We start from the raw sequence: 27833 nt of genomic DNA, 5'->3' as shown, positions 1-27833 counted from the left end.
GTGTGTGTGTGTGTGTGTGTGTAGTCATAATAGATGGTGGTTGTACAGCAGCTCTGACCGTGACCGTGCGTGAGAATGTGACTCGCACTGCGTTTCAATAAACACAAAGCTTTATTTGTGCGTGCGTACCAGTTGTTTACTAGTGTGTGTGTGCGTGCGCGTGTGTGTGTGTGTGTGTGTGTGTGTGTGTGTGAACCTGAAGCAGCTGCAGCGTTGTGTTCTTCACAAGGTGAGTGTAGCTTTAGATCAAGACTATCATACTGTAGGTGCATTTTATCGAGTCTGACTTTTTACTATCGTATCTACGAGAGTCTTAGCTCCACCCCCCCACCAGTTTGCCCTGGAATGTCACCAGTAAAGCCCTTATTTCTCCCAACATGTACAAAATGCTAAATATAAGGTGCTTACCCGCTTGCCCCAAATGTTAACTAGGTGTCCGGAGTGTTTAAGTAATGTGTTAGTCCATATTTGTCAATAAATAAGTGTTTTAATCCGTCTGTGGCCGATTCTGTGGGAAGTTCCCATGGGCGGTAGTGACGGGGCGCATCCGGTGAAAGCCGGAATTACACTCAATGTAAACAGGAAGTAAACGAAGGTTCGGCCACAGACGGGATTAAAACACTTCTTTATTGAATAACATGGACTAATACATTACATACATACTCCGGACACCTAGCTAACATTTGGGGCAAGCGGATAAGCACCTTATATTTTGCATTTGTACATGTTCGGAGAAATACGGGCTTTACTGGTGACATTCCAGAGCAAAATGGGGGGGTACATACTACGAGAGTCTCGATCTAAGGCTAGTTACGCATAAAGCCCCGGTTCTACTTATACTCGCGTTATGCTGTGTTCACACTGGCAGCTACAATGCTACAGGCTACCAGTGGTGTAAAGTAACTGAAGTACATTTACTCAAGTACTGTGCGTACTTAAGTAAATATCTGAGTACTTCTTCCACCATTTCATAAAGCCCCAGTTATACTTATTGTTATGCTGCGTTCACACTGGCAGCGACAAAGCTACAGGACAGGCTTATAGTCAGGGGATATTAGCAGAAAGATTTCCAATCTTGGAATAAATTCCTTACCAAAAAAAATCTTCACCAATGTGTTTGTAAAGGTGTCTAGTAACACATCTCACAAAGACTGAAATTCAGTTTCCCTAGGAGAATTTTTGACAGCTGCTGAAAGTTGGGGTACCCACCATTTCCCTGCAGGGCAAAAAGAATAAAATTTAATTCTGTTTTAAGTAGCATGTAAGGGGTCAAACTAGGGTGTTTTTATGATTCTGAATCCATTGCAAGCATTTGTTTTGCACCAAAACCACTCCTTGGGCTAAAAACAGCCCAATCTCAATGGGCTTTTTACACAAAAAGTATACCTGGACAAGGATGGCTATGGCCGTTTTTAGCCCAAGGAGTGGTTTTGGTGCAAAACAAATGCTTGCAATGGATTCAGAATCATAAAAACACCCTAGTTTGACCCTTCACATGCTACTTAAAACAGAATTAAAATTGGATTTTTTTTGCCCTCATGGAAATGCAGGGAAATGGTGGGTACCCCAACTTTCAGCAGCTGTCAAAAATTCTCCTAGGGAAACTGAATTTCAGTCTTTGTGAGATGTGTTACTAGACACCTTTACAAACACATTGGTGAAGATTTTTTTTGGTAAGGAATTTATTCCAAGATTGGAAATCTTTCTGCTAATATCCCCTGACTATTAGGATACCCTTATTTCTCAATGGAACATGGAAGTAGGGTTGCCAACAATTTAAAGTAAGGGACACATCATTTCTAAGCATTTTTTTGCATAGAAAACTATGCATTTTGGCACAGTTGTACCTATAACACACAATACAAACACAACAGGTCTTACACCTGCATTAGGCTACTGTATCACACTTACTGTAACATGGCTGTAACTAGTTCTATTCAGACCATAAATCACAAGGAATGCAATGCTTTAGCCATAGACCAGATAATGTATGTATGTATGTATGTATCTATGTATCTATGTATGTATGTATGTATGTATGTATGTATGTATGTATGTATGTATGTATGTATGTATGTATGTATGTATGTATGTATGTATGTATGTATGTATGTTTTGCATTTTGACACTGGCAGTTGTTTGTTTGCAAAATGTGGAAAAAAAGCGAATTATAAAAGTATGCTTTGAAAAATGGTATGAAATAATGTTAAGTAGGCTATACATGATTTGAGCCTCCAAAATGTACACTTCAACGTATCGTTTATGCCATAATGACATCCACAGGTTTTATAGCTATAGTTGAAATTAGGCCGTACCCAATATATAATAAGTACACATGATGTGAACATGCACGGTACGTCATTATCAGTCTTAATGTTATCCTTCAACTTCTTGTTTCTTCCCCAAAATGAGTGGATGTAGACGAGATGCGGTGCAACTGCTAAGTGAAAGCGCCGCCCCCTGAGCCCACTTGGGGTGGAGGTTCTTCCTTGGCCGACTGGGAGCGCAGAGTTTCACACCAAATGGTGCAGCGGTGTCCGAGATTAGCTGTACACACACACACGCGCACACACACACACACACACACAGACACAGGCACATGGACAGGAGCAAAAACATAATCTCCGCCTCCCGGCCTTTCGGCCAGGTGGAAATAATATAATAACAAACCCCACAGCTAAATTAGGTTTGGCAATGAACTATGACCTTTAAGTACTACACATATCACTGAAGTCAAGAACCCAATATAGCAGAGGACAACAAGACAGTTGGTCTTGTTGTCTGGTACTTTGTACAGAGGACAACAAGACAGTTGGTGTTGTTGTCTGGTACTTTGTACAGAGGACAACAAGACAGTTGGTCTTGTTGTCTGGTACTTTGTACAGAGGACAACTAGACAGTTGGTCTTGTTGTCTGATACTTTGTACAGAGGACAACAAGACAGTTGGTCTTGTTGTCTGGTACTTTGTACAGAGGACAACTAGACAGTTGGTCTTGTTGTCTGATACTTTGTACAGAGGACAACAAGACAGTTGGTCTTGTTGTCTGATACTTTGTACAGAGGACAACAAGACAGTTGGTCTTGCTGTCTGGTACTTTGTACAGAGGACAACAAGACAGTCGGCCTTGTCTGGTACTTTGTACAGAGGACAACAAGACAGTCGGTCTTGTCTGGTACTTTGTACAGAGGACAACAAGACAGTTGGTCTTGCTGTCTGGTACTTTGTAGCCAAGAGGCTGCAAGAGACACTTGCCTCTGTTTACAGAAGGAAACTTTAGCATCATATCTGCTATGAGGTCCCATTTCACTGTTGTGATGTGATGCACTCAAAAGCACATGTTGTATAGCAGTGGTTCTCAACCTGTAGGTCAGGATCCCACATGATTAACACATTGGGTGCCAGAGGTTTATTAAAATATTATACGTTGAGTGCCTGCATTTCTTCCATCCACTTGCGTTATACGTTTCGTGCTGTAGAAGCCCCGACGCGGAAGTGCATGTAAACAAAGCGTGCGTGCGAGACGGCGGAGGGTCCCGACTAACGCCTGGAACAATAATATTTCCAACGCGATCCTCCATTGCAGCGTGATCGCCGATCGAAAACGGCTCGTTTCCACCACGTTAAAAAGAAATGGAGATATTAAGCTTTTAGTCAAGGAGATAACATTGAAAACGCCGACCGGAAGGATTTTTGACATGGAGCCACATCCAGCCTCTTCTTCTCAGAAACTCCTTGGGTGATGTCAAAGTTTCGTTTTAGCGCCCCACGTGGGCCACTCGTATAAAAATAGAATTGGGTCAAAAACGGTCCGGACCGTTTTCGGCACTTCTCGTTTGGATCCTCAAAAACGGTCCGGACCGTTTTTGGAATTCAATGTGTTAAGGACTTTTAAGACCTTTTTAATACCTGAAAAAGACCATTACTGCATCAAAAGTAATCGACAAACTATACTATAAAAACTGGTCAAACACTGGCCAAATTATCAAATGATATAAGAAAGAGGCAAAATAGGGCTGTGTCAGTCGACAAAAGACGGTGCAACTGCTAAGTGAAAGCGCCGCCCGCTAAAATAAATATGCTTTCTGACATTTTATTTAGGCTGCTAAAATAAATATGCTTTCTCACAGTTAGGATGCTAAAATAAATATGCTTTCTGACATTTTATTTAGGCTGCTAAAATAAATATGCTTTCTCACAGTTAGGATGCTAAAATAAATATGCTTTCTCACAGTTAGGACGCTAAAATAAATATGCTTTCTCACAGTTAGGACGCTAAAATAAATATGCTTTCTCACAGTTAGGACGCTAAAATAAATATGCTTTCTCACAGTTAGGACGCTAAAATAAATATGCTTTCTCACAGTTAGGACGCTAAAATAAAGATGCTTTCTCACAGTTAGGCCAATAGGCCTTCAGTGTACTATACGTCTTCCTTAACCAATTCTCTCCGTAGGTTGACCCTCCCCAGCTGCTGCAGCCACCATGGCGTTGCTTCAGAGCTACTGTGAGGCCAACTCCTCCATCTCCCGGACGTGGGTGGACCACGGCATGGCCCCCTGCTTCTACTTCACCCTGGTGCCCTCCGTGCTACTCAGCCTGGCCTTCCTCCTGGGCACCGTGCACTGCGTCTGCTACCAGCGCTACGGCACCGCCATGGAGCCCAAGTTCATCCCGCGCTCCCGCCTCTACGGCCTCCAGCAGGCCGTCTCCGGCCTCCTCCTGCTCCAGTTCGTGGGAGGGATGCTGTGGCGGGCGGCAAGGTGATTATTATTTAACCCGTTAAAGACCTGAGGACGATTCTAAAACATGTCTGCAGGGGTCGACACTAAGGTCTCAGAGGCACTTGCCCGTCGGGCAAGCACAGGTCATGTTCTACTTGCCCACAGGTCTTGCCCACTTGCCCGAAAAGTCAATCGTCCAATATAAATGTATAGGTACATTTTGAATGACCGTTCAATTTAACACTTATTTCTCACTGCACGGTGTGTGTGTGTGTGTGTTTGTGTGCGTGTGTGTGTGTGGGGGGGGAAGGAGAGAGAGAGAGAGAAGAGGGGACAGAGCGCTCTGGCCACGTTCAGGTGTTTAGACAGATATCTCGTGTTGTGTTTATAGTGAACTAAAGACGGTTTTGTCTCCGCCCAAAACTCGCAGTTGCCCGGTCGGGCAACCCCAAAGCAAACTCCACCTGCCCGCAAGTTTTGTTTACCTACCACGGGCAGTCGGGCAGCCGTTAGTGTCAACCCATGTGTCTTCTAAATCAGTGGTTCTCAAACCTTTTCGTGCCAAGGAGGACCACCCAAAATGATGTGTATTTGGCCGCAGACCCCCATCTGAAAATGCTTTGTGCCAGGGACCCCCCAGAAGAGAAGATTTTTGTTACAAAAAAAATCAAAATTATTCAAATGTTTTAAAAAAAAATCAGAAATAGCAGATGTACAAGCTTGTATATCTGCAGCCTGGACCTCTGTCGTAGCGGTCCAGTCACCTAGGCCGACATACTGCCTAAAATACTGGTGTCTGTATCGGTGAGTGTTCCAGCCTATGATACGATACCTCGTCATTTATCACTAATATTTCATTTAGTCACATTTTGATTGCTTCAGTTGATGTTGCTGTTTTATACTCTTACTGTACTATTTATTATTATTATTTTACTAACTTGTTAGCCTGGTAAACCCTCCCTCCGGAAATCTCATTTCCATTTGATTCCAGGAGTGAGTCTGGCCTGAACGCCCATTGTGGGGGTTTCTAGCGCATTACCAACTAACCGAGCCTATCAGCGTCGTCGCTCATCGTTCTGTGATTGACAGCGACAGTTGGCCAATCAGGTGGCGAGTTCGAGTGAGCCCGAATGAAGCCGAGTGCAGCCTGAGTGCAGCCGACAAAAGACGAACGGCAGCCATTGTTGTTTGTGCGAGTGCCTTCGCTTCTTATTTTCGGCTTTAAAACGCTCTCAAACTTCTTTTTTTAGGCACGGAATTTACTTTTAAGATATCGTTTTGATAGAATTGAGTTGTTTAACTTCATATATGTGGTCAATTAATCATGACAGAGCCTATTTAAAAATAAAAATTCAGTGAACCGGCAGGGGCGGGCAGTGATACGCATGTATCCGAATAAGGCAACCTATTTTGGGCATGGCCATCTCAAAAGTCCCGTTGCGTCACATTAGCTCTGGAGGTGGTAAAAATGCACTGCAATTGGCTGAAGGGGAAGAACGATCATTGGCTGAAGGGGTTGTCAGTCAACAGTATTACTCCCGCCCAACTCCAGCCCACAGCCAATATTGCAGAATGGGCGATCATGCCAGACTCACTCCTGGAATCAAATGGAAATGAGATTTCCGGAGGGAGGGTTTACCAGGCTAGTAACTTGTAGCTGTCCTTTAACAATTATTGTGCAGCTACAATGTATCGTGAACCTAGTACAGTATCTAGTATCGTGATTCGATTCGAATCGTATGGTGAGTTGAGTGATATCTGATATAATAATTGCTGTTATGGCCGATAACCATATAAACCGATATGATGTCATTCTGTACAAAAAAATAAAAATCTTATTTTTGTCCATTCTGGAAAAGGCATATAAACACTCAATTTGGAAAAGCAATGGCTTTCTTTTTTTTAAAAGATATTTTTGGGGCCTTTTCTGCCTTTTATGTATAGTTTTATAGTATAGATGGACAGGAAACAGAGGAGAGAGATGGGGAGAGACATGCAGCAAAGACCGCCAAGAACGGGACTCGAACCCGCGGTGCGCTGTCAGGTGCCCGGACCTCTAGGTCAGCGGTCCGGCCCCCGATATATTATTCTGATATCGCTTCGATACTGATATTACATTTTTTGTGATACTGTATGGGGTGATGCTAACAGAATGGTTCAGTCATGAGACGTTATTTCTCTTTATTCCATGCTTTGCAGTGGAGGGGAGCTGCCCGGCTACGTGCTTCTGTACGGCTGTTTATTTCTCTTTATTCCATGCTTTGCAGTGGAGGGGAGCTGCCCGGCTACGTGCTTCTGTACGGCTGTTTATTTCTCTTTATTCCATGCTTTGCAGTGGAGGGGAGCTGCCCGGCTACGTGCTTCTGTACGGCTGTTTCTCGGCGCTGGGCTGGGTCTGGGCCGTGGTCCTGCTCAGGGTGGAGAGACGCAGGGTGCTGGTGATGGACCGCACCCGAGGACACAGCGCCGCTCTGCTGCTCTTCTGGGCCCTGGCCTTCTGTGCAGAGAACCTGGCCTTTGTTTCCTGGTTCAGCCCTCACTGGTGGTGGGCTCTGGAAGACCCCCAGCAACAGGTGAGAGAGAAGGGCCTTACACAGGAGGGGGGGGGGGGGGGTTACAGAACATTTTCAGATGGGGTCCACGGCCAAATATATCTCACTTTGTAGCCTGGGCCACAGGTCTAAATGGGTTACTCTGTTCTACCTTGCTGGTCCATTTTGCAAGATTTGAGCCAATCAAATGCTATAGGATTGTGGTTGTATCTATCTAATCATAAGATTGTGACAAAACATATATATATATATATATATATATATATATATATACTTTATTGCTGTCAAACAGAATAGCAAGTTCTTAAGTTATTTGATTTAATGCTGTTCACTGATAAGGCTCTGGCTAGAGTGTGTACTTTGTGTGTGTTTCATGGCCAGAGTGTGTACTTTGTGTGTGTTTCATGGCCAAACTCAACTCAGTCTCAATTCTGCAGTATCTGCTCTTTATGAGCTACTGTAAAATGTGTTTACAACCGGACGGAAGGATGATTATTTCTTTAAGCTGTGTGTGTGTGTGTGTGTGTGTGTGTGTGTGTGTGTGTGTGTGTGTGTGTGTGTGTGTGTGTGTGTGTGTGTGTGTGTGTGTGTGTGTGTGTGTGTGTGTGTGTGTGTGTGTGTGTGTGTGTGTGTGTGTGTGTGTGTGTGTGTGTGTGTGTGTGTGTGTGTGTGTGTGTGTGAGACATGGGAGTAATGACAAGACAAAAAAAGCATGAGTCATACAATGAGAAGAACGGGCCTACTGTAGATTCGCTGAGTCACTGCCCAGTCAAACCGTTTCACTCCCCCAGTGCATTTCCTTTAACCAATCAGATACAGGAGATGATGGGTTATTGCTCCTCCCACAGTGCGTTTGCTCCAAACAGACTTAGTGCTGATAAAGTTCCCATGCACGGTGACCTTTGCTTCTTATTGGTTCATGCACGGTAACCTTTGCTTCTTATTGGTTCATGACGTCCACTAAGTTAAAATAAACATAATCTGCCTCCTGATAAGTCTTGCATTTAATTTATTATACTTGATCATAACCTGATTGTCAAAGGCCTGGCGGAGACTGTTTTGCACCCTGTCCATCCGTCTGTCCATGTGTCCGTGTGTGTGTGTGTGTCTGTGAACAGGAGTGCTCCGTTTTGAACAAAATGCCTCAAATCATGAACACAGCGTGCGGTTTCCGTGAAATTTTGCACGTACATTCCCACTAGGCCGAGAAAGAAATGCCATTTGAAAATTTTCAAATCACCCTCATGGTGGTGCTATAACAGGCCGATTCATGTTTTTACCGGGCGTGCCACACTATGAGCTTGTAGATCTGCTATTTTTTTAAAAATGTCTCTGTCTTCAGGTTCACTTTGCTCTGTGGTTGATGGTGTAAATGTCTCTGTCTTCAGGTCCACTATGCTCTGTGGTTGATGGTGTAAATGTCTCTGTCTTCAGGTCCACTATGCTCTGTGGTTGATGGTGTAAATGTCTCTGTCTTCAGGTCCACTATGCTCTGTGGTTAATGGTGTAAATGTCTCTGTCTTCAGGTCCACTTTGCTCTGTGGTTGATGGTGTAAATGTCTCTGTCTTCAGGTCCACTATGCTCTGTGGTTGATGGTGTAAATGTCTCTGTCTTCAGGTCCACTATGCTCTGTGGTTGATGGTGTAAATGTCTCTGTCTTCAGGTTCACTTTGCTCTGTGGTTGATGGTGTAAATGTCTCTGTCTTCAGGTCCACTATGCTCTGTGGTTGATGGTGTAAATGTCTCTGTCTTCAGGTTCACTTTGCTCTGTGGTTGATGGTGTAAATGTCTCTGTCTTCAGGTCCACTATGCTCTGTGGTTGATGGTGTAAATGTCTCTGTCTTCAGGTCCACTATGCTCTGTGGTTGATGGTGTAAATGTCTCTGTCTTCAGGTCCACTTTGCTCTGTGGTTGATGCGTTACCTTGGCACCGGCACACTCTTCTTCATCGGTCTGAGAGCTCCTGGGTTGCCACGGAGACCATACATGCTGCTAATCAATGAAGACGAGCGCGATGTCGAGCATGACGGACAGGTAATCACACACAGTTTAGTTTTCTCTTAATCCAGAGCGATTTACAGTAAGCAAGGACACAAGATAATACATCATAATACATCAAATGCTACTACAATAATAGTAATCTAATAATAAAGTAACACATAAGTAAACCAATAATCTAATAACTAATACATACGTAAACCAAGAAACAATCATCAGCCTACATTGAAACTATACACACTATAGGATGCCAGGTCAACAATGACCATCTGTCTACATAACATGCTATCTAAGTTACATTTTAGCCTTTGCATAATCCTGCAAGGTAGTCAAGGCTAGGGCAAGTGCTACGGGTTAAGGTGGAGTCTGAAGAGGTGAGTCTTCAGATTACAGCAGAAGATTGGTGAGTGAGTCAGCAGTTCTAACTGCAATGGGGAGTTCATTCCACAGTTTGGGAGTCAGAAGGGAGAAGAGTCTGGGACGTGTGGAGCGTTGTCCCGGGTGTTTTAGCGAAGGTTCTGACAGCTTCCCTGTGTGAGCTGATCTGAGTGAGCAGGGAGGGGTTGTAGGGTTGGATCAGGCTTTGAAGATACAGGGGTGTCACACCTTTGGTTGCTTTGTAGGCCAACGTCAGTGTTTTGTACTCTGTGAGGGCAGTAACTGGCAACGGCACACTTTTCTTCACACACACACACACACACACACACACACACACACACACACACACACACACACACACACACACACACACACACACACACACACACACACACACACACACACACACACACACTCCTAGCAGCTTCATATAGACAGTGCATGGTACTTGTGTCACAATAATACATTCCAAATGTAAGTCGTTTTAGTTTTAACACATTGAGTGCCAAAAACGTCTATGGCCGTTTAAAAAATAAAAATAAATATATATATATATATATATATATATATCTTTTCCTTCACAGCATCAGGAGATATAATTTTTCGAAGATTTAGACTCCCATCCACTTCCTGGTTAACTTATTACTTTAAAAGCCTGTATCTCGGCTCCTGTGTACTTTTTTACTATGTATTTTTGACTATTTTCAACTGGCTGCAACTATAGAACGGATCACCGAATGTTTTTTAAAAAAAATCCCCGATTCTACGAGACCCCTGTGTGTGTGTGTGTAATGAGGGGATCACCGTGAGGACGGTGATCACTGAAAATATTTTGTGACTACTTGGAAAAAGGTACAAAAATGGTTAAAAACTGCCAGCACTGGCTGTACCCTTTCTAAAAAAAAACTTTGGCACTCAATGTGTTGTTAATAATCAGTATAGAGGGAATAATGCACCCAAAAATGAACATTTAAGTCATTATCTACTTTTCTTTTTTTGTGGTATAATAGTTTGTCAGTGGAACTTTGCAGCCGCTTTCTCCAGTTTTTAGAGTTCCAAAAAGATAAAATAACCCTTGATTGTCTCATTCTTATCACATTGGGTGCCAGCATTTTATAATAACGGATTACGTTCGGTGCCGAAATCTCACCGTTGTGCTGCGCAGCGCTGTTTACTCCACGACGTGCATTCCATGTGAAAAAAAGCATGCCTCCATTTTGCCCGATGGTCCTGGCTAACGCCTGGAACGATAACATCTCTCACGCGAGTAACAATGGCGGAGCGATCGTGCATACAAAATGAGCCGTTTTTGGAAAAGTTTTCCGGAGTTATAGGGGTTTTAGAGAAGGAGATGTGATCCATCTGTCCTCTCCTTCTCAGAATCACTACGGGTGAAGTTGAGGGGCGGTGAGGTGAGCGAGCGTGCGCGGTCCTGTGAAACTTTCGCGCGCGTGCTCGTTTGTGCACGCGCTCGCGGGCGGCACGAGCTGGATTGTGGTGAGCTTTTGTTTTCACCGCACCGCGCAGGAGGACAAAACAACAATGATCGCGGCACGATCACCGCTGATCCGGTAACGCCCGCGTGAACCGCTTGCCGTGTGTTACAACCTTTACATGTATTTCTTATGTATGTGTCTCTGCCAGGCCCTGCTGGGTGGGGCAGAGGACAACCAGTCTACCTGGCAGGGCTTCAGAGAGAAGGTCCGTCTGCTGCTTCCCTACATGTGGCCCCGAGGAAACCTTTTCCTCCAGCTGCTGGTCATGCTCTGCCTGTGTCTGCTGGGAGCCGAGAGGGCCATCAACGTCTTTGTGCCCATCTACTACAAGAATATAGGTGAGAGATGGTTTCTTTGTGCCCATCTACTACAAGAATATAGGTGAGAGATGGTTTCTTTGTGCACATCTACTACAAGAATATAGGTGAGAGATGGTTTCTTTGTGCCCATCTACTACAAGAAAATAGGTGAGAGATGGTTTCTTTGTGCCCATCTACTACAAGAATATAGGTGAGAGATGGTTTCTCTGTGCCCATCTACTACAAGAATATAGGTGAGAGATGGTTTCTTTGTGCCCATCTACTACAAGAATATAGGTGAGAGATGGTTTCTATGTGCACATCTACTACAAGAATATAGGCTATATCACACGTTTCCAAATGTATAAAATGTATACAAATCTTTTGAAAATAGCAGATCTACAAGTTCACAATGGGTCGCGATGCAACACTTTGTGAGCTTGTAGATCTGCTATTTTCAAATGGCCCAAATGTATATTGGGCTGAAGTGGTTAATGTATGTTTTGTAATAATAATCAAAATCTACAAACTAACTAGAAACTAAAGTTTTCAAATAATTGTAGTGGAGTAAAAGTAAAACTCCTTGCAACATGCAACTACTTGCAACCACTATCCCCAGTGGCAGTTGTAAGGAGTTGCATTGGTGTGACATGGCCTTACACGCTTGAGGGACAGTTGTGTCTTAACCACGTGGGTTGAACAACATTTTTTAGCATTTGATTGTTTATGATATCATCTTTTTGAGCTCCGGGCACTGGGGGCGCTTTGTGCTCGGAAGTCATGTGGGAACCTCACATGACTCTGTCCGTTTGACAGCTATGGTGCCCGAAACGTATCCAAGTCAATACCCTGTCTCCCTTCCCTCTTTTAGGGCGAGGGTTCCTAAACTCAGGCAAACTGACAAGCACTTGGCTATTTTCAAAAATGTTGTCAAGGTAATATTTGACAATTTGGCCAATTTGTTTGACCACATTTTATTGTATAGTTTGTTGGATACTTTTTATTATTTCATTTTAGAGGTATTAAAAAAGGTCTTAAAAGTCCTTCAATTGTAACTTTATAAATGTGCAGATACCCTGAATACTACTTCTACTGTTGGTTTGTCTACTGGTGAGTGAGAAAACAATGTTGCACATTAAGATAATCATCTGAGGACCCCTCTGGCTCTCTCTCTCTCCCTCCCTCTCTCTCTCTCAGTGAACGAGCTGACGGATGGAAGCAGCTGGAACTCTCTGGCCACCACCGTGTGCATCTACGTCCTGTTCAAGTTCCTGCAGGGTGGAGGGGCAGGTACAGTTAAAATAAACACTATTGTTATTATAAAACCTTATTTTTTGTATATTTCAGTACTTGGGACACCTGTCACATTATTGTGAGGATGATACCGTTCAAATCATTTTGACTCCATCGGTCGTGTCCGTGTGTCCAGGTGCGTCCGGCTTCGTCAGCAACCTGCGCTCCTTCCTGTGGATTCGGGTGCAGCAGTACACCAACCGCGTGGTCCAGCTGCGTCTGTTCGGCCACCTGCACTCCCTGTCGCTCCGCTGGCACCTGGGCCGCAAGACCGGAGACGTCCTGAGGAGCATCGACCGCGGAACCTCCTCCATTAATAGTCTGCTCAGGTAGGCTGTGAGAACCTCCTCCATCAACAGTCTGCTCAGGTAGGCTGTGAGAACCTCCTCCATCAACAGTCTGCTCAGGTAGGCTGTGAGAACCTCCTCCATTAACAGTCTGCTCAGGTAGGCTGTGAGAACCTCCTCCATCCTCAGGTAGGCTGTGAGAACCTCCTCCATCCTCAGGTAGGCTGTGAGAACCTCCTCCATCCTCAGGTAGGCTGTGAGAACCTGTGTATGTTGTTAATACAATATAACTTATTATTATATAATAATTATATAATTATTATAATTGAGGATAATTATATTTTGTCTCCCTGCTCTTCTATTGAGACGTTTAGATTGTGTCTCACCTAGACACAGGATCTGACACCAATTATGACCTGATGGTCAAGATTCAATTTATCCCCTGAGCAAGCAGGCCGGCTCTATTAGCTCAATGGCAAACATTTCAGCAGGAAACCGGGTTCAAATCCGGTGCAGAAGAGGAAAGTTGCGTAGTGCAGCTTTAAGATTGTATTGGGCCAATGTCTGCATAACGTAAACCTTGCTAGAGGTTTGGATATTGTAAATATCGTAGTATTATAGCATTGTTTGTCCTCCTGGTTTTAAAGACAGCGTTATAGTAAAGCGTTGCCAGGTCTGCTTACTATAAGTGACTTTGGGCTTGTTTGACTGTATATAGTTGCTTGTAAATATTGGTGGTTGTGTTTTTTTGGGGGGGGGCTTGTTTCTCAAGTGTAGTTGCTTATTTGGGCTTGTTGTCTAATGTTGTTAAACCAGTGGTTCTTCTCAAACATTTTCATGTCAAGGACCCCCAGATTCGTCCGTGGACCCCCATCTGAAAACATGTTATGATCAGAGACCCCCCGCCCCCCCCCCCCCATACAAGATTTGTTGATATTTTGTTGATATGAAATATTCCAAATATATATATGTTTCATCATGCAGCACAGTCCAGTCCAGAAATATGAACCCATTGGTGTATTTCTCTCTTGTTTTCCCCCAGGAGGATGAGCTGAATAAACATAAACATAATAATACCAATGCCTTTTAAATCCGTAGTAATGACCATACTGTCCTCCTCTGTGTCTCTCAGGACAAGCTGTCGTGGCAGAACGAGTACGACATCTTCAGCGTGAGCGGGATGAAGCACGACAACCTCCTCCTCTTCCTCGGCATGGAGAAGAGAACCAACAACCTGGACATGGAGCTGTGGCTCATCACCGCCTACCATGAGAGGGTAGGCAGCAGTGTTGATTTCCTCCACCAAAACTATGACGTATGAAAACTAAATATAAACTAATCTATGATGACTAAAACTAAGACTAAATATGTTGACGATTTCGTCAACCAATAAAAACTAGACTAAAATGTCAGTGAGGGATCTAGAGGAGAAGAGATCCAGTAGAACTAAAAAACAAAAAACACAAAGTAAAAAAACATTTTCAAGATTTTTCAAATATGTGTAAAAAATAGCTCTGTAAGCTTGTATATCTGCTATGTTTTTGAGAACTACTTCTAAACCACTGTTCTAAATCCTAAGAGCTTTCTGAAGAACGTATGTTACCTTGCTATTATATGCTTTCCTGTTTTTTTATGTGTTAATAAGGACCCCCAGTGGTCCCCAGGACCTCACTTTGAGAAGCACTGTGTCATCCTGACACATCACTGACCGTAGCGCTGCAGTCTATGCTGCTGTGTACAAGCAAACCCACCATAACACTCACAGTCATCTGTGCAGATCTGATTGTCCTTCTATGGCGTCAATCAATTAATGCTGCTTTGATTATTATTATATAATAAGCTCTGGCAGTGGATGGAAGAGAAGGGGGGGAGAGATGGGAGGGAGGGGACAGGGAAGGAGGGAGGGAGGGAGGGAGGGAGGAAGGAGGGAGGGGACAGGTCAGACTAGGTGAAAGCGAGTCACATGAGGTATGTGTGTGTGTGTGTGTGTGTGTGTGTGTGTGTTATATAAGTGAATGGCTGCATCTTTGTGCACGTTTACTGAAGACTTTTTCACATCCATAGAGTGGCGTAGCGTAGTAAAGCGGGCCCCGGTGTAAGGCCCCCACCGCCCAATGCACGTACTACCCCCCCCCCCACACACACACACACACATGCACATTTTACACAGGTAATTATTAGGCATAGAGACTTGCCTCCAATCCAGCCCTTGACATAATGCTGAGTGCCAAGCAGGGAGGCATTGGGTAACATGTTTATTGCGAACGCGGAAGGACGCCGCGCCTCCGACCAAGTGGAGCTTACTATGCAACCGTGCTCGGGTTGTGTGTGTGTGTCTCTGTGTCTCTGTGTCTCTGTGTCTGTGTCTCTGTGTCTCTGTGTCTGTGTCTCTGTGTCTCTGTGTCTGTGTCTCTGTGTCTCTGTGTCTGTGTCTCTGTGGCTCTGTGTCTCTGTGGCTCTGTGTCTCTGTGTCTCTGTGGCTCTGTGTCTCTGTGTCTCTGTGGCTCTGTGTCTCTGTGTCTCTGTGTCTCTGTGGCTCTGTGTCGCTGTGTCTGTGTCTCTCTGTCTCTGTGGCTCTGTGTCGCTGTGTCTGTGTCTCTCTGTCTCTGTGGCTCTGTGTCGCTGTGTCTGTGTCTCTGTGTCTCTGTGTCTCTGTGTCTGTGTCTCTGTGGCTCTGTGTCTGTGTCTCTGTGTCTCTGTGTCTCTGTGTCTCTGTGGCTCTGTGGCTCTGTGGCTCTGTGTCTCTGTGTCTCTGTGGCTCTGTGGCTCTGTGGCTCTGTCTCTGTGGCTCTGTGTCGCTGTGTCTGTGTCTCTCTGTCTCTGTGGCTCTGTGTCGCTGTGTCTGTGTCTCTCTGTCTCTGTGGCTCTGTGTCGCTGTGTCTGTGTCTCTGTGTCTCTGTGTCTCTGTGTCTGTGTCTCTGTGGCTCTGTGTCTGTGTCTCTGTGTCTCTGTGTCTCTGTGGCTCTGTGTCTGTGTCTCTGTGTCTCTGTGTCTCTGTGTCTCTGTGGCTCTGTGGCTCTGTCTCTGTGGCTCTGTGTCGCTGTGTCTGTGTCTCTCTGTCTCTCTGTCTCTGTGGCTCTGTGTCGCTGTGTCTGTGTCTCTGTGTCTCTGTGTCTGTGTCTCTGTGTCTCTGTGTCTGTGTCTGTGTCTGTGTCTCTGTGTCTCTGTGTCTCTGTCTCTGTGTCTCTGTGTCTCTGTGTCTCTGTGGCTCTGTGTCTCTGTGTCTCTGTGTCTCTGTGTCTCTGTGGCTCTGTGGCTCTGTGTGTGTGCACTGCCTGCACTGCCTGTGTGCAGCCGTCAGAGTGCGCCAGAAGTGGCGCTTACTCTGACACATCTCAGAGTGCCGCCGCGCCCCCATGTGACTCACGCTCTCATTGCCTGCTGACGGCAATTCCGTGCATAGATGACTAGGAACTCCGAAACTCCGTGCATAGGAGAACCATACCCCCCCATTAACTTCAATACGAGGCGGAGGCAGTCACGTCACTTTCTCTCTACGCTCTCCCCATCACGGTGAAATAACACGGATTACAAGTCCGTAAATACACAACATAACAATTTAAAAAAGACAAAAAATAAAATAGGGCTGCGTTCGCTTCCCGCGTTCACGCGTCTTACTTGTAATATTTAGTATGACCTGGCGGGGGAATGACAATATATATTGCGTAAACACACAATACAGTTTCAGATTTGTTTGTTTTTTGTATAGCCTTTATTTTGGTTCATTTCGTTTTTGTTTTTGTTTTTTTTTGGTTAACTGATGACCTTGATCTGAACTTGATCAATGGCGCCAGGCCAGAGGGAACGGCTGAAACACCAGCACCTTGATGTGTGTGAAACCAATTTAATTCAATTTCCCCCTCCTCCGCTCCTTGCCTTTTACAGACTTTCACTTTCAAAGGGAGGAGGCGCACAGGTGTGTGTGTGTGTGTGTGTGTGTGTGTGTGTGTGTGTGTGTGTGTGTGTGTGTGTGTGTGTGTGTGTGTGTGTGTGTGTGTGTGTGTGTGTGTGTGTGTGTGTGTGTGTGTGTGTGTGTGTGTGTGTGTGTGTGTGTGTGTGTGTGTGTGTGTGTGTGTGTGTGTGGGGGTGGGTGGGAGGTAGTGTCACTGGAGCTGTTATATTTGTACAATATGCAGGAATGTGCATTGGCCAAAAATGTACAAAAATGTACAAAAATTTACCCCGCCTAACCCTGCACCGTGATTGGCCAATCACAGTCTATTCAGGACTGTGATTGGCCAGTGTCACATGACACATGTGCATAGCCCTATATAAGAAACCATAACTATATGTTTTTTTTCAAGTTATGGTTTCTTCCATCATAAAGAGTGTTTCAATAAATGTATTTATTTTTTGTACATGATTGGTTGACTCCATTCAGTATTGTGATTAGCTAGCAAGACACCGCCCACTTCACACAGGGTGTGATTTTTATATATTGGTTCAACTGTTGTAGGCATTTATGAATGCATCCAGTGCATATATTGGTATCGGTTGATGAATCGTAAATTAAGAGATATCGGCAAAAATGACAATATTGGACATCCCTACTTTTGCACTTGTTGTGTGAATGTGGACTGCAATGTGTAGAGTAAATACCATATAGATCTATTACCGTTTCCCAAGCTTATTCTTATGTTTTTCCTATTCTGGAGGAACACTCACATCCACTGAGGAGACCCTTTGCATTGCCTTGTGTTTTTTATTTACATTTTTATAGCAATGAATTGACCTGAATCGACTGATTATGCAAAAACAGTGAGACAATTATTTTGGTTAAAACTCATTTTATTTTGGGTTAAAAAGTTAAAGCTCTATATTTTGATGGTAATCATTGCCATAGAGTGTTTGTTAGTCTGCAGTTCTATAGGGAGTTTGGGAACCAGAGGGGGGAGGAGAGTCTGGGACGCGTGGAGCGTTGTCCAGGGTGTTTTAGGGCAGTAGTTCTCAAACTTTTTCATGCCAAGGACCCCCAAAATGATATGTATTTGGCCGCGGACCCCCATTTCAAAATATTTTGTTCCAGAAACCCCCAGAAGCAAAGATTTGAGTTACAAATGTTCGCTTCAAAAATATATATTTTCAAAGGTTTGCAGAATTTTATTTTCAAATTCTTCAAAAATAGCAGATCTACAAGCTCATGGAGTGCCGCGCCATGAGCTTGTATATCTGCTATTTTTGTATAGCCCCTGGAATACCCCCTGGAACCCCCCCAAGGACCCCTGGGGGTCCACGGAACCCACTTTGAGAACCAATGTTTTAGGGAATGTTCAGACAGCTTCCCTGTGTTAGCTGATCTGAGTGAGTGAGCGGGGGTGCTGTGAAGATATGGGGGTGCCATACCATACCTTTTGGTTGCTTTGTAGGCCAACAGCAGTGTTTTGTACCTTTTGTGCGGGCGGGAACCTGGAGCCCATGGAGGGAGCGGAGAATGGGAGAGACGTGTGAACATTTAGGCTGGTTGAAGATCAAGCGTTCTGACGTAATTTACACATCCTAGGTTTGTCTACCTGGTTCGCGGTTTTCCACCCCCATTCAGAATCCCCATAGACGTGTTTAATATTGCGTCAAATAAGAACTGTGTTCCAAAAATAAACAAATGATCCCGGCGTTTTGAATCTAATGGATATGAAGCATCAACTGACGGTGAGAAAACGATAACGTTACTTCCGCCGAATTAGTTAAATTTTCTCCAGAAACAGACTGTATCAAATATAAGTGACTGACTATCATAAACGATACAGAACCTCCTCCCTGACAATATCGCAGAGACAGTTTGTTTATTTTTGGACCACAATTCTTATATGAGACGATTCTAAGATGACCCAATGTTATTCTCCATAGAGAAATTACTCTACGAACCAGGGGATGAACGAGTGACGTCAGGACTTCTGTACTCTATCTATCCCCACCTGTGAATACAGGTTATATTACACTTGATTCTATTCCAAACTACTGAACTTTCTGCCCCTTTGCTTTGCATATGCCACACCACATTATAACCTGTCAAGAGTTATTAGTTTTTAAATGTCCCTCTCATCATGTCTGTAGAAGCTAAACGTCTGTGTTAGTCTTTGCATTCTATCATTACGTCACACTCGTCAATAAGCAGCCTTTGAAACGCGTGTGGAATTTAAGGTCACTGGTAATTTATGGCCAGCGTTGTTCCCTTGTGTCTGAACCAGTGGTTCTCAGACTTTTCAGGCTGTGACCCCCCCCCAAATAATCACATTTGAACTGGGGACCCCCCCAAATAATCACATTTGAACTGGGGACCCCTCAAATAATCACATTTGAACTGGGGACCTCCCCAAATAATCACATTTGAACTGGGGACCCCCCCAAATAATCACATTTGAACTGGGGACCCCCCCAAATAATCACATTTGAACTGGGGACCCCCCTAAATAATCACATAAGCTCTTGGAATTGTAGGAGTTGAGGCATTACAATTTAGTTTGACTTTGTTCCACAGATAAATATTGTGATTTATTTTCTTATTGTGAGCATGTTGATCGGCTACTGTCATAATTGTTGCCTCTTTCTTAGGTAATACTTGACCATTTGTTTTTGTATAGTTTGTTGATTATGTTGTTAAAAAAAATATCCGGGAGCCTGACGCAGTCATCCTTCTCTCTCTGACTTTGTCTGATGTGACTCGTGGTAGGTCCACGTAGTAGAGGACCACATTTCTGATGTGGTCCGTCCATGTGACCTAGTGCCATTCGTAGCATTCTTGTGTAGACTCCATCCAGGGCCCTTTCCTGTTGTGCTGTGAGGGTCCATGTCTCAGCCCCATACAGCAGTATTGACTAAACTATCTGTCATTTTAGATTTTAGCGTTGGCTATTCAAAAATAGCAGATGTACAAGCTTACAGCGCGTCACTTCGACACATGATTTCATCATGATTTGTGTGCATGGGGTTCTCATCTTAAACAAGCTCAGTGCTTAATGAGTCTTCCAGTTTAGTAGACCTTGTATTGTGAATTTGTACTTCCATGTACTGTTGTTCTCATGTCTTACTAAATAAAGTACATCAATCAATCAATCAATCAGACTCTTTGCGTCTCCTACCGGAACTCACTGCTTGTCGTCAAATTAGTGGCTTAGGAATGCAACAAAAAACAATAAATCTCCATGGGGTGACTAATCGATAGAAAATACGTTCTTTTTTGGGTGAACTATCCCTTTAAGGAAGTCAGTATCGCCCTCTGAAAAAGAAGAAAGAAAAAGCTGAAATGAACACACATGCTATCAGTGATCTGTTCCAGAGGAAGAACATGAAACTCAATCGATCCCAGAGGAGACATGTGGTGTGCATGGATGCTTGGTGTGCATGTATATATATTTATGATATGCCTATAGGTTTCTCTATAATTAGCTGAATGCCTTCCTGAATGAAGCCTTGTTCATATCAACAGTGGTAGATGTGAACCAGGCCAAACCATGCTTTGTTTAAACAGCTCTTTCCTAAACAACATGGCACTTTAAACAAACACAAGAGTGATGAAGAGAGAAGCAGGCTCCATTTCACTAACTCACGGCACACTATAGTTTGTGACATTATTAACAAATGAGTGAGTCCGCTGGAGCACTTTATTTTCTGTCCCAAAAAAACGTGGAGAATAGGCTTTCAACACCGTAAACCTGTGTCTTTGTTTGTGTGAAGTTTAGCTGGGGAAAGCCATATTGAAGAGGTGGGTTTTGAGAGCGGTTTGGAGGGTGTGGGGGGTCTTCTCTGAGAGTATTGGGGAGTGTATTCCACAGGGTTGGGGCAGCAAAAGAAAAAGCTCTTATTGCACCAGGTACTGTGTGTGTGTGTGTGTGTGTGCGCGTGTGTGCCCCAAAGCAGTAAACTTTGTTGTAGTGCAAATACGGTAGCTGATCTACAAGATCACAAACTTTGTGAAAGCTGTCAGGAACGTACAGTAGCTACCAGCGGCCGCTGTCCCACTTACTACCCTCCCCCCCACACATACACACACACACACAATACTGTATGTTCTGTTGAATTATGCATTAAGCCCTTCCTGAAGCACAGGTGTATTTCTTGGCCGCCTGTCTGATGGAAACCTTGTATGTTGTTAATTCTACTCACTTTGTACTTTACTTTATTTGTTTATTTCCTGCACATTACATTATGAACTCTTATGAACATTACAATCAATACACATGATTTCATGTGAATATGTGGACGTGTCATTGGAGCTACAGTTGTAGTTTTGTATCTTTGTATCTGGAAGTTGAACCCAGCACAAGTTGAATTCGTAACTTTGTATCTTTGTATGTTTTGTAGCAGCTACACACGTTGGATGTATCTTTATGTCGCTATGCTTCCATTGAAAATGAATGGTAGACTGTATCTTTGTATCTGTCTGTGTGAAGGCAGCATAATGGAGGTGGAGTCCAGCGGGAGGAGGCTGACCAGGGTGGAGACATTCCTGATGGATTAACATGATGACCCACTGCTTACATATTTACTGTAGTTATTTATTTAAACACGCACGCACGCACGCACGCACGCACGCACGCACACACACACACACACACACACACACACACACACACACACACACACACACACACACACACACACACACACACACACACACACACACACACACACACACACACACACACACACACACACACACACACACAATCTGATAAAGCACTAATGGCAGCAGTCCTCAGAGCAGAATGAGACCAGACCTTACTGTAAAAGACAGACAGACAGACAGACAGCACGTCCCTGGTTTGATTCTCTATCTCTATCTAATGCGTTGTGAGCTTGTAGATCAGCTATTTTCAAACAGACTAAGTATGAAAAAGGCCTTAAAACAGTAGTACTTTGGTAGAGGCTTGGGTCGTTGTAGTTACCTTGTCATGTAGTAACTAGTCCAACTGGCCAGATATATCGTTCTGTTGACTTCCATTGTATGATGAAACGGCTCTCAAAGTCACTCTCTTAACATGTAAACCAACACAAACAAAGTTGATTCTGACAATTATATATACTATGTATATATATAGTCTCTGTCGGGTGGAAACCTCATATTTCCGAAACTGTTACTTTTCAGGATTCAGTAACAGTTCATTCATATATATATATATATATATATATATATATATATATATATATATATATATATATATATATACATATACATATAGAAAAATCGTGGATCGTGGTGGGAGGTTCGGCGGCCAAATACATATCATTTTGGGGTCCTTGACATGAAAAAGTTTGAGAACCACTGATTATAGCAACATACGTTTTTCAGAAAACTGTGAGGATTTAGAAGACATTTGTAGAAACTGCCTCAGGTTTTAATGGGTTAATATAGAAATGGTTAAAGGCAACCGTTAAGGAATGGAACCTACCGCTAAGAGGGAATTGTTGAGGAACCCGACCCCACTAGCCAGTGACTGTGGCTTTATAGCAGACTGGCCATTCCATCAGCCACGCTGGCAGGGAGCCAGCCATGTGAGGCTCAATCCCTTCAGCCTCTTACAGTGAGTGAGTGGAGGCTAGTAAACAATGGCCGAGCCAAACGGGGGGCTATTCTAGGTGAAAAAAGCATCGTTTTCCTGCTGACTGTTTATAGAAGTCTCAATTATTCCAGGAGCTGTTGAATTCCTTCTCAGCAACACGAGCCAAGCAAACGAAATAAAAACGAAATAAAAACGAAATAAAAACTAAAGCTATGATGACTAAAACTGAGACGAAATATACTGGCAATTTCGTCAACAAATAAAAACTAGACTAAAATGTTAGTGAGGGATCTAGTGGAGAAGAGATCCAGTAGAACTAAAAGACAAGTCATTTTATGTTTGGTTGCGCTCGGGTGTTGCGCTCTGAAAATAGCAGATCTACAAGCTCACAACGCGTCGCGCTGCGACGCGTTGTGAGCTTGTAGATCTGCTATTTTCAGCATGCAGCCAAGTGTAAAATCAGCCATTACGACGCCATCAAGGCACCGCCAACATACATTTTAGTAGACAAAATAAACTATAGATTTAGTCGTCTATAATCTTATGATATTTAGTCGACTAAAACTAGACAAAAACTAAAACAATTCAGATGACTAAAATATGACTAAAAGTAAATGGAATTTTATTCAACAGACTATGACTAAAACTAAATCAAAATTCAACACTAGAGGAGGACAGCTTCTTGAGATGCAACGTCTCATTCCAATACAATGAAACGCAATATACAATGAAATGGTCAAATATTCAAAACAATAATTAATTATGAAAGCTAATTCTAACTCTAATGCTTATGATAATACACTTTATTATTAGTATTAATTCTGAGAGTATGCTGAGAGTAATTAAAGGTGTAAGTGATATTGTTTTGTTGAACTAAGTGGTAAATAGTTACTATATTCTGATGGTAATCATTGCTAGTGTTCACTATCATGGGTCTCCTCGTGTTAGGGTTCTGGCTTGGATCAATGTAACTAACATTGTAGTATACTTTAAACTCCCATATTGTTACAGGTTTAACATATCGATGTGATCGGTTATCTGCATGTATCACTGAGAGCATATATACCCCGGATGTATGGGGCTTGTATCCATTCACTATTCAGTTAATACAGAGCCTGAACCTGACCACACTGTGTCTGTCATCCTTCTTTATATATTGCATGCACTACTTTCAAACATGGCGTCAGAAGTGGTGGCTCGCGTTTTTAATTAATAGACGCGAGTTACGTTAGTTGTCGGACGGCAACGTGCTAACTAGCTAGCATGGCAGCTAACATTCCCCCGCCGGTTGCAATGAGTTTCACTGGCGATTGGAGTACAAACTGGGACATTTTCCGTGCCGAGTTTGAGGATTATATTCTTGTCACCGGAATATCGGAGAAGGACAAAAGGATCCAAGCGGCAACCCTACGGAGCGTTATGGGGAGTGAATGCAGACATATTTACCGTCATAACCTGAACCTCACGGAGGAAGGACAAGGGGACCCGAAAGTGATACTGGACTCACTGGAAAAGTACTTTAAACCCGCAAGAAACATAATCTATGAAAGATATCTGTTCGGGAGCTGTAAACAGGAGGAGAGCGAAGCCATAGACACTTTTGTGACCAGACTGAGGGAGAAGGCAGCAACGTGTGAGTACGGACAGTTAAAGGATGAAATGATTCGTGACAAAATAGTGCTGGGTATTGCTAATGAGAGCACAAGGCGTAGGCTGTTGAGAGAAAAGGATCTCACGTTGGTCACAGCTATTGAAGCGTGTCGCGCAGCAGAGCTAACTGAAATCCGAATGCGAGTGATGGAAACGGCTGCTAGTACACACGCTCCACACAGCGAGACGCTACACTCCGTTGCTAAGCAACAGACCAGGCATAACAAATCGAGGCAGAGCTACTCACCCAAAAAGTCAGACGCTACCTATGCATGCAAGTACTGTGGCAATACTCATTCTCGGGGAAGAGAGCACTGCCCAGCCTTTGGAAAAAAATGCAGATTATGTGGAACTAACAATCATTTTGCACAAGTATGTCAAAAAAGCAAACGAGGAAGCACTACAGGAAAGGTGCACTGCATGGATGAGGAGTTTTCAGAGCAGAGCAGTGATGAGGAGTCACAGTTATACACTGTGGAGTCAGTAAGCGCAGTAGGACAAACTAAAGGAAAGAAATGGTTTGTGACACTGCGTTTTAACAACAAAGCACAGAGATGTCAGTTGGACTCGGGGGCCACGTGTGACGTAATGACTCTTAAAGACAAGGAAAAACTTGCACCCCATGCAAAGCTGCGCCCAAGTAAAACCAGTCTGAGGCTGTACTCTGGGAGGCTAGTGAGCTCTTTAGGCATTTTCGACACTGAATGTACAGTACGGGGTTGCAAACAAAAGCTTTCATTTGAGGTCGTAAAAAAGGGACAGCATCCTCTCTTATCGGGCGACACCAGTGAACGCCTTGGGTTTATGCACTTCACCATTCCTGAGGAGGTGCTGAAAGTTGAACATGCAATGCCCAGACCTCTAACTAAGGAAAAGATAGTCGACAAAGTCCAACATGCACTGCCCAGACCTCTAACCAAAGAAAAGCTTATCAGCAAATACAATGATGTGTTCACCGCACCGGTGGAATCGGTGCCCGGGGAAGTACACTTTGACCTTGATCCTGACATTCCGGCAGTTCAGTGTGCTCCCCGCAATGTTCCCATCGCCATGAAAGCAGCTGTTAAAGCCCAGCTGGACAAGTATGAGGCTGAAGGCCATATTACACCTGTCACAGAGCCAACTGACTGGATCAGCAATTTGGTAATAGTGAGCAAGCCGGAAAAACTGAGAATATGCATTGATCCTAAGTTTCTAAACAAAGCTCTGCGGCGCTCCCACTACATCATGCCCACCCTGGAGGATGTACTTTACAAATTACCAAAAGCAAGAATATTCACCTTAGTAGATGCCAGAGATGCCTTTCTGCAATGCAAACTGGACACTGAAAGCAGTCTCATGACCACGTTTTGGACCCCTTGGGGGAGGAAAAGGTGGCTCAAGTTGCCATTCGGGGTGTCGGTGGCACCCGAAGTTTATCAAAGGAAACAGCATGAGCTGCTGGCTGGGCTCAGAGGCATAGAGCCCATCGCTGACGACATACTGGTCGTGGGCTGCGGTAACACGGACAAAGAGGCGGAGTCAGACCATGACACCAAGCTCCTGGCGCTGCTGGACCGCTGCCGTGAGGTCAAGCTGCGCTTAGGAGTAAAAAAGCTGCAGTTCAGAGTGCCTGAAGTCCAGTTTCACGGCCACATCCTTTCAGCTGCTGGGCTGAAGCCTGATCCAGAAAAGGTCAGGGCCATTATTGACATGCCCAATCCAACTGATGCAAAAGGTGTACAACGCCTCGTCGGCTTTGCAAATTATTTAGCCAAATTCATGCCGCATCTGTCAAGTGTCTGTGAGCCGTTGCGGCGCCTCTTGGACAAAGACACTCCTTGGCACTGGTTGCCTAAACATGAGGCGGCAATACAAGAGCTCAAGTCGCTGGCCACAACCATGCCATTATTGCGCTATTATGATGTGACTAAGCCTGTCACTATCCAGAGTGACGCCAGCCAAAGTGGGCTTGGCTGCTGCCTTATGCAGGAGGGTCAACCCACCGCGTTTGCTTCTAGAGCTCTCACTCAAACAGAAAGAAATTATGCACAAATCGAGAAAGAGTGCCTCAGCATTGTCTTTGCCTGCCAAAGGTTCCACCATTATTTGTATGGCCGCGACCTCATTACAGCAGAAACAGACCACAAACCCCTAATATCGATCTTTAGCAAGCCTCTCCTCAGTGCGCCGAAGAGGCTTCAAGGCATGCTTATGACCCTACAAAACTACTGTCTGAAAGTCGTCTACAAACCAGGGCAGGAGATGTTCATCAGCGACACGCTCAGCAGGGCTACAACACAATGTACTGGCAGGGGGACGGCCTACCAGCGGCATACTATCTGCTCGTTACAACAAGCACAAGAGGACATGCAACACGTAAACCAGGCAGACTTCCTTAATGTAAGTGACCAACGGCTGGAACAAATCAGGAAGCACACTGACTGGGACGAAAGTCTCCAGACGCTGAAGTCTACAGTTCTGGCGGGCTGGCCAGATGTCAAAGACAAGACACCTCTCATCATCAGAGGGTATTGGCCGTATCGGGATGAAATCAGTGCTCAGAATGGTATTCTTTTCCGAGGGCCAAGAGTTATTATCCCAAAATCACTGCGCCCGGAGATGCTTGCACGCATACACACCAGCCATATAGGGGGAGAGGCGTGTTATCGGCAAGCTAGAGAAACCTTATATTGGCCAAACATGCAGGCAGAGATTAAGGACTTTGTGAGCTCCTGCACTACTTGCAATGAGTATGCGCAGAACCAGCAAAAAGAGACTATGCTCTCGCACGAATTGCCAACCAGGCCATGGCAGATTGTCAGCATGGACCTTTTCAGTTACGGGCTAAAAGATTATTTGCTCATTGTTGATCATTACTCAGACTTTTGGGAAATAGAACTCCTCTCTGATCTGACCGCAGAGACTGTTATCAGACGTTGCAAGGCGCAGTTCGCACGTCAAGGCCAGCCAGACAAGGCAATTACGGACAATGGGGCCCAGTTTGGGGCCCAGTTTGCTCGTTTCGCCTCTGAATGGGAGTTTGAGCATGTGACATCCTCCCCGAGGTACCCCAGGGCAAACGGCAAGGCCGAGTCGGCCGTTAAAATTGCAAAAAACCTACTGCGCAAGGCCTCCCGGGATAACAACGACCCGTGGAAAGCAATACTACACTGGAGAAATACTCCGATTGAGAATATGGACAGCAGCCCGGCACAAAGGCTCATGTCTCGTCGACTGAAGACGTCCATTCCTGTGACCAACCGACTCCTTGAACCTGCTGTGGTGCATGGGGTTACAGAAAAGCTGCGTCACAAGAGGCAGCTTGCCAAGTCTTTCTATGACCGGTCTGCACGGGTCCTGCCGGAGCTGGAGGTTGGCGAGACTGTCAGAATGAAGCCCCTGCCGGGTGATAATACTCGGTTGTGGCGAGCTGGGACATGTCTCGGAAAAGTTGCACCTAGATCATACCTGGTGGACGTTGATGGTTCTGTCTATCGACGCAACCGGGTCGACCTGAGAGTGGCGGAGCCATCTGCATCTCAGGCCTGTGGGGAGAATGAGTTGGAGCCAGCACACAGTGTTGCTCTAGAGACTGCAGAGACGGCAGAGACTTCCCCAATCGTGGCAGAGTCAAGCCCTGTTAGTTCGACCATGGCCAAGCCAAGCCCTGTTAGGTC

General features: G+C 44.5%; 2 protein-coding genes across 2 annotated transcripts in view; both read left to right on the top strand.

Moving 5' to 3' along the window:
* LOC308080854 (protein NLRC3-like) overlaps positions 1-27833 on the top strand; it is a 166866-nt gene that overhangs the window by 45479 nt on the left and 93554 nt on the right. The window lies entirely within an intron of this gene.
* LOC308080856 (ATP-binding cassette sub-family B member 6-like) overlaps positions 1-27833 on the top strand; it is a 36068-nt gene continuing 8235 nt past the window's right edge. The window contains exons 1-8 of the mRNA XM_080422899.1: positions 1-229; positions 4471-4762; positions 7059-7296; positions 9170-9310; positions 11297-11486; positions 12645-12737; positions 12877-13069; positions 14160-14303. Coding sequence (XP_080279025.1) covers positions 4485-4762; positions 7059-7296; positions 9170-9310; positions 11297-11486; positions 12645-12737; positions 12877-13069; positions 14160-14202 — 1176 coding nt within the window. The 5' untranslated portion in view covers positions 1-229; positions 4471-4484 and the 3' untranslated portion in view covers positions 14203-14303. The remainder of the gene's footprint in view (positions 230-4470; positions 4763-7058; positions 7297-9169; positions 9311-11296; positions 11487-12644; positions 12738-12876; positions 13070-14159; positions 14304-27833) is intronic.

The sequence above is a fragment of the Gymnoscopelus braueri genome (genome assembly GCF_963280865.1).
Source record: "Gymnoscopelus braueri genome assembly, chromosome: 24".
NCBI lineage: Eukaryota > Metazoa > Chordata > Actinopteri > Myctophiformes > Myctophidae > Gymnoscopelus > Gymnoscopelus braueri.
Note: the sequence above shows the minus strand (reverse complement) of the source record. Positions and strands in the feature narration are given on the sequence as shown.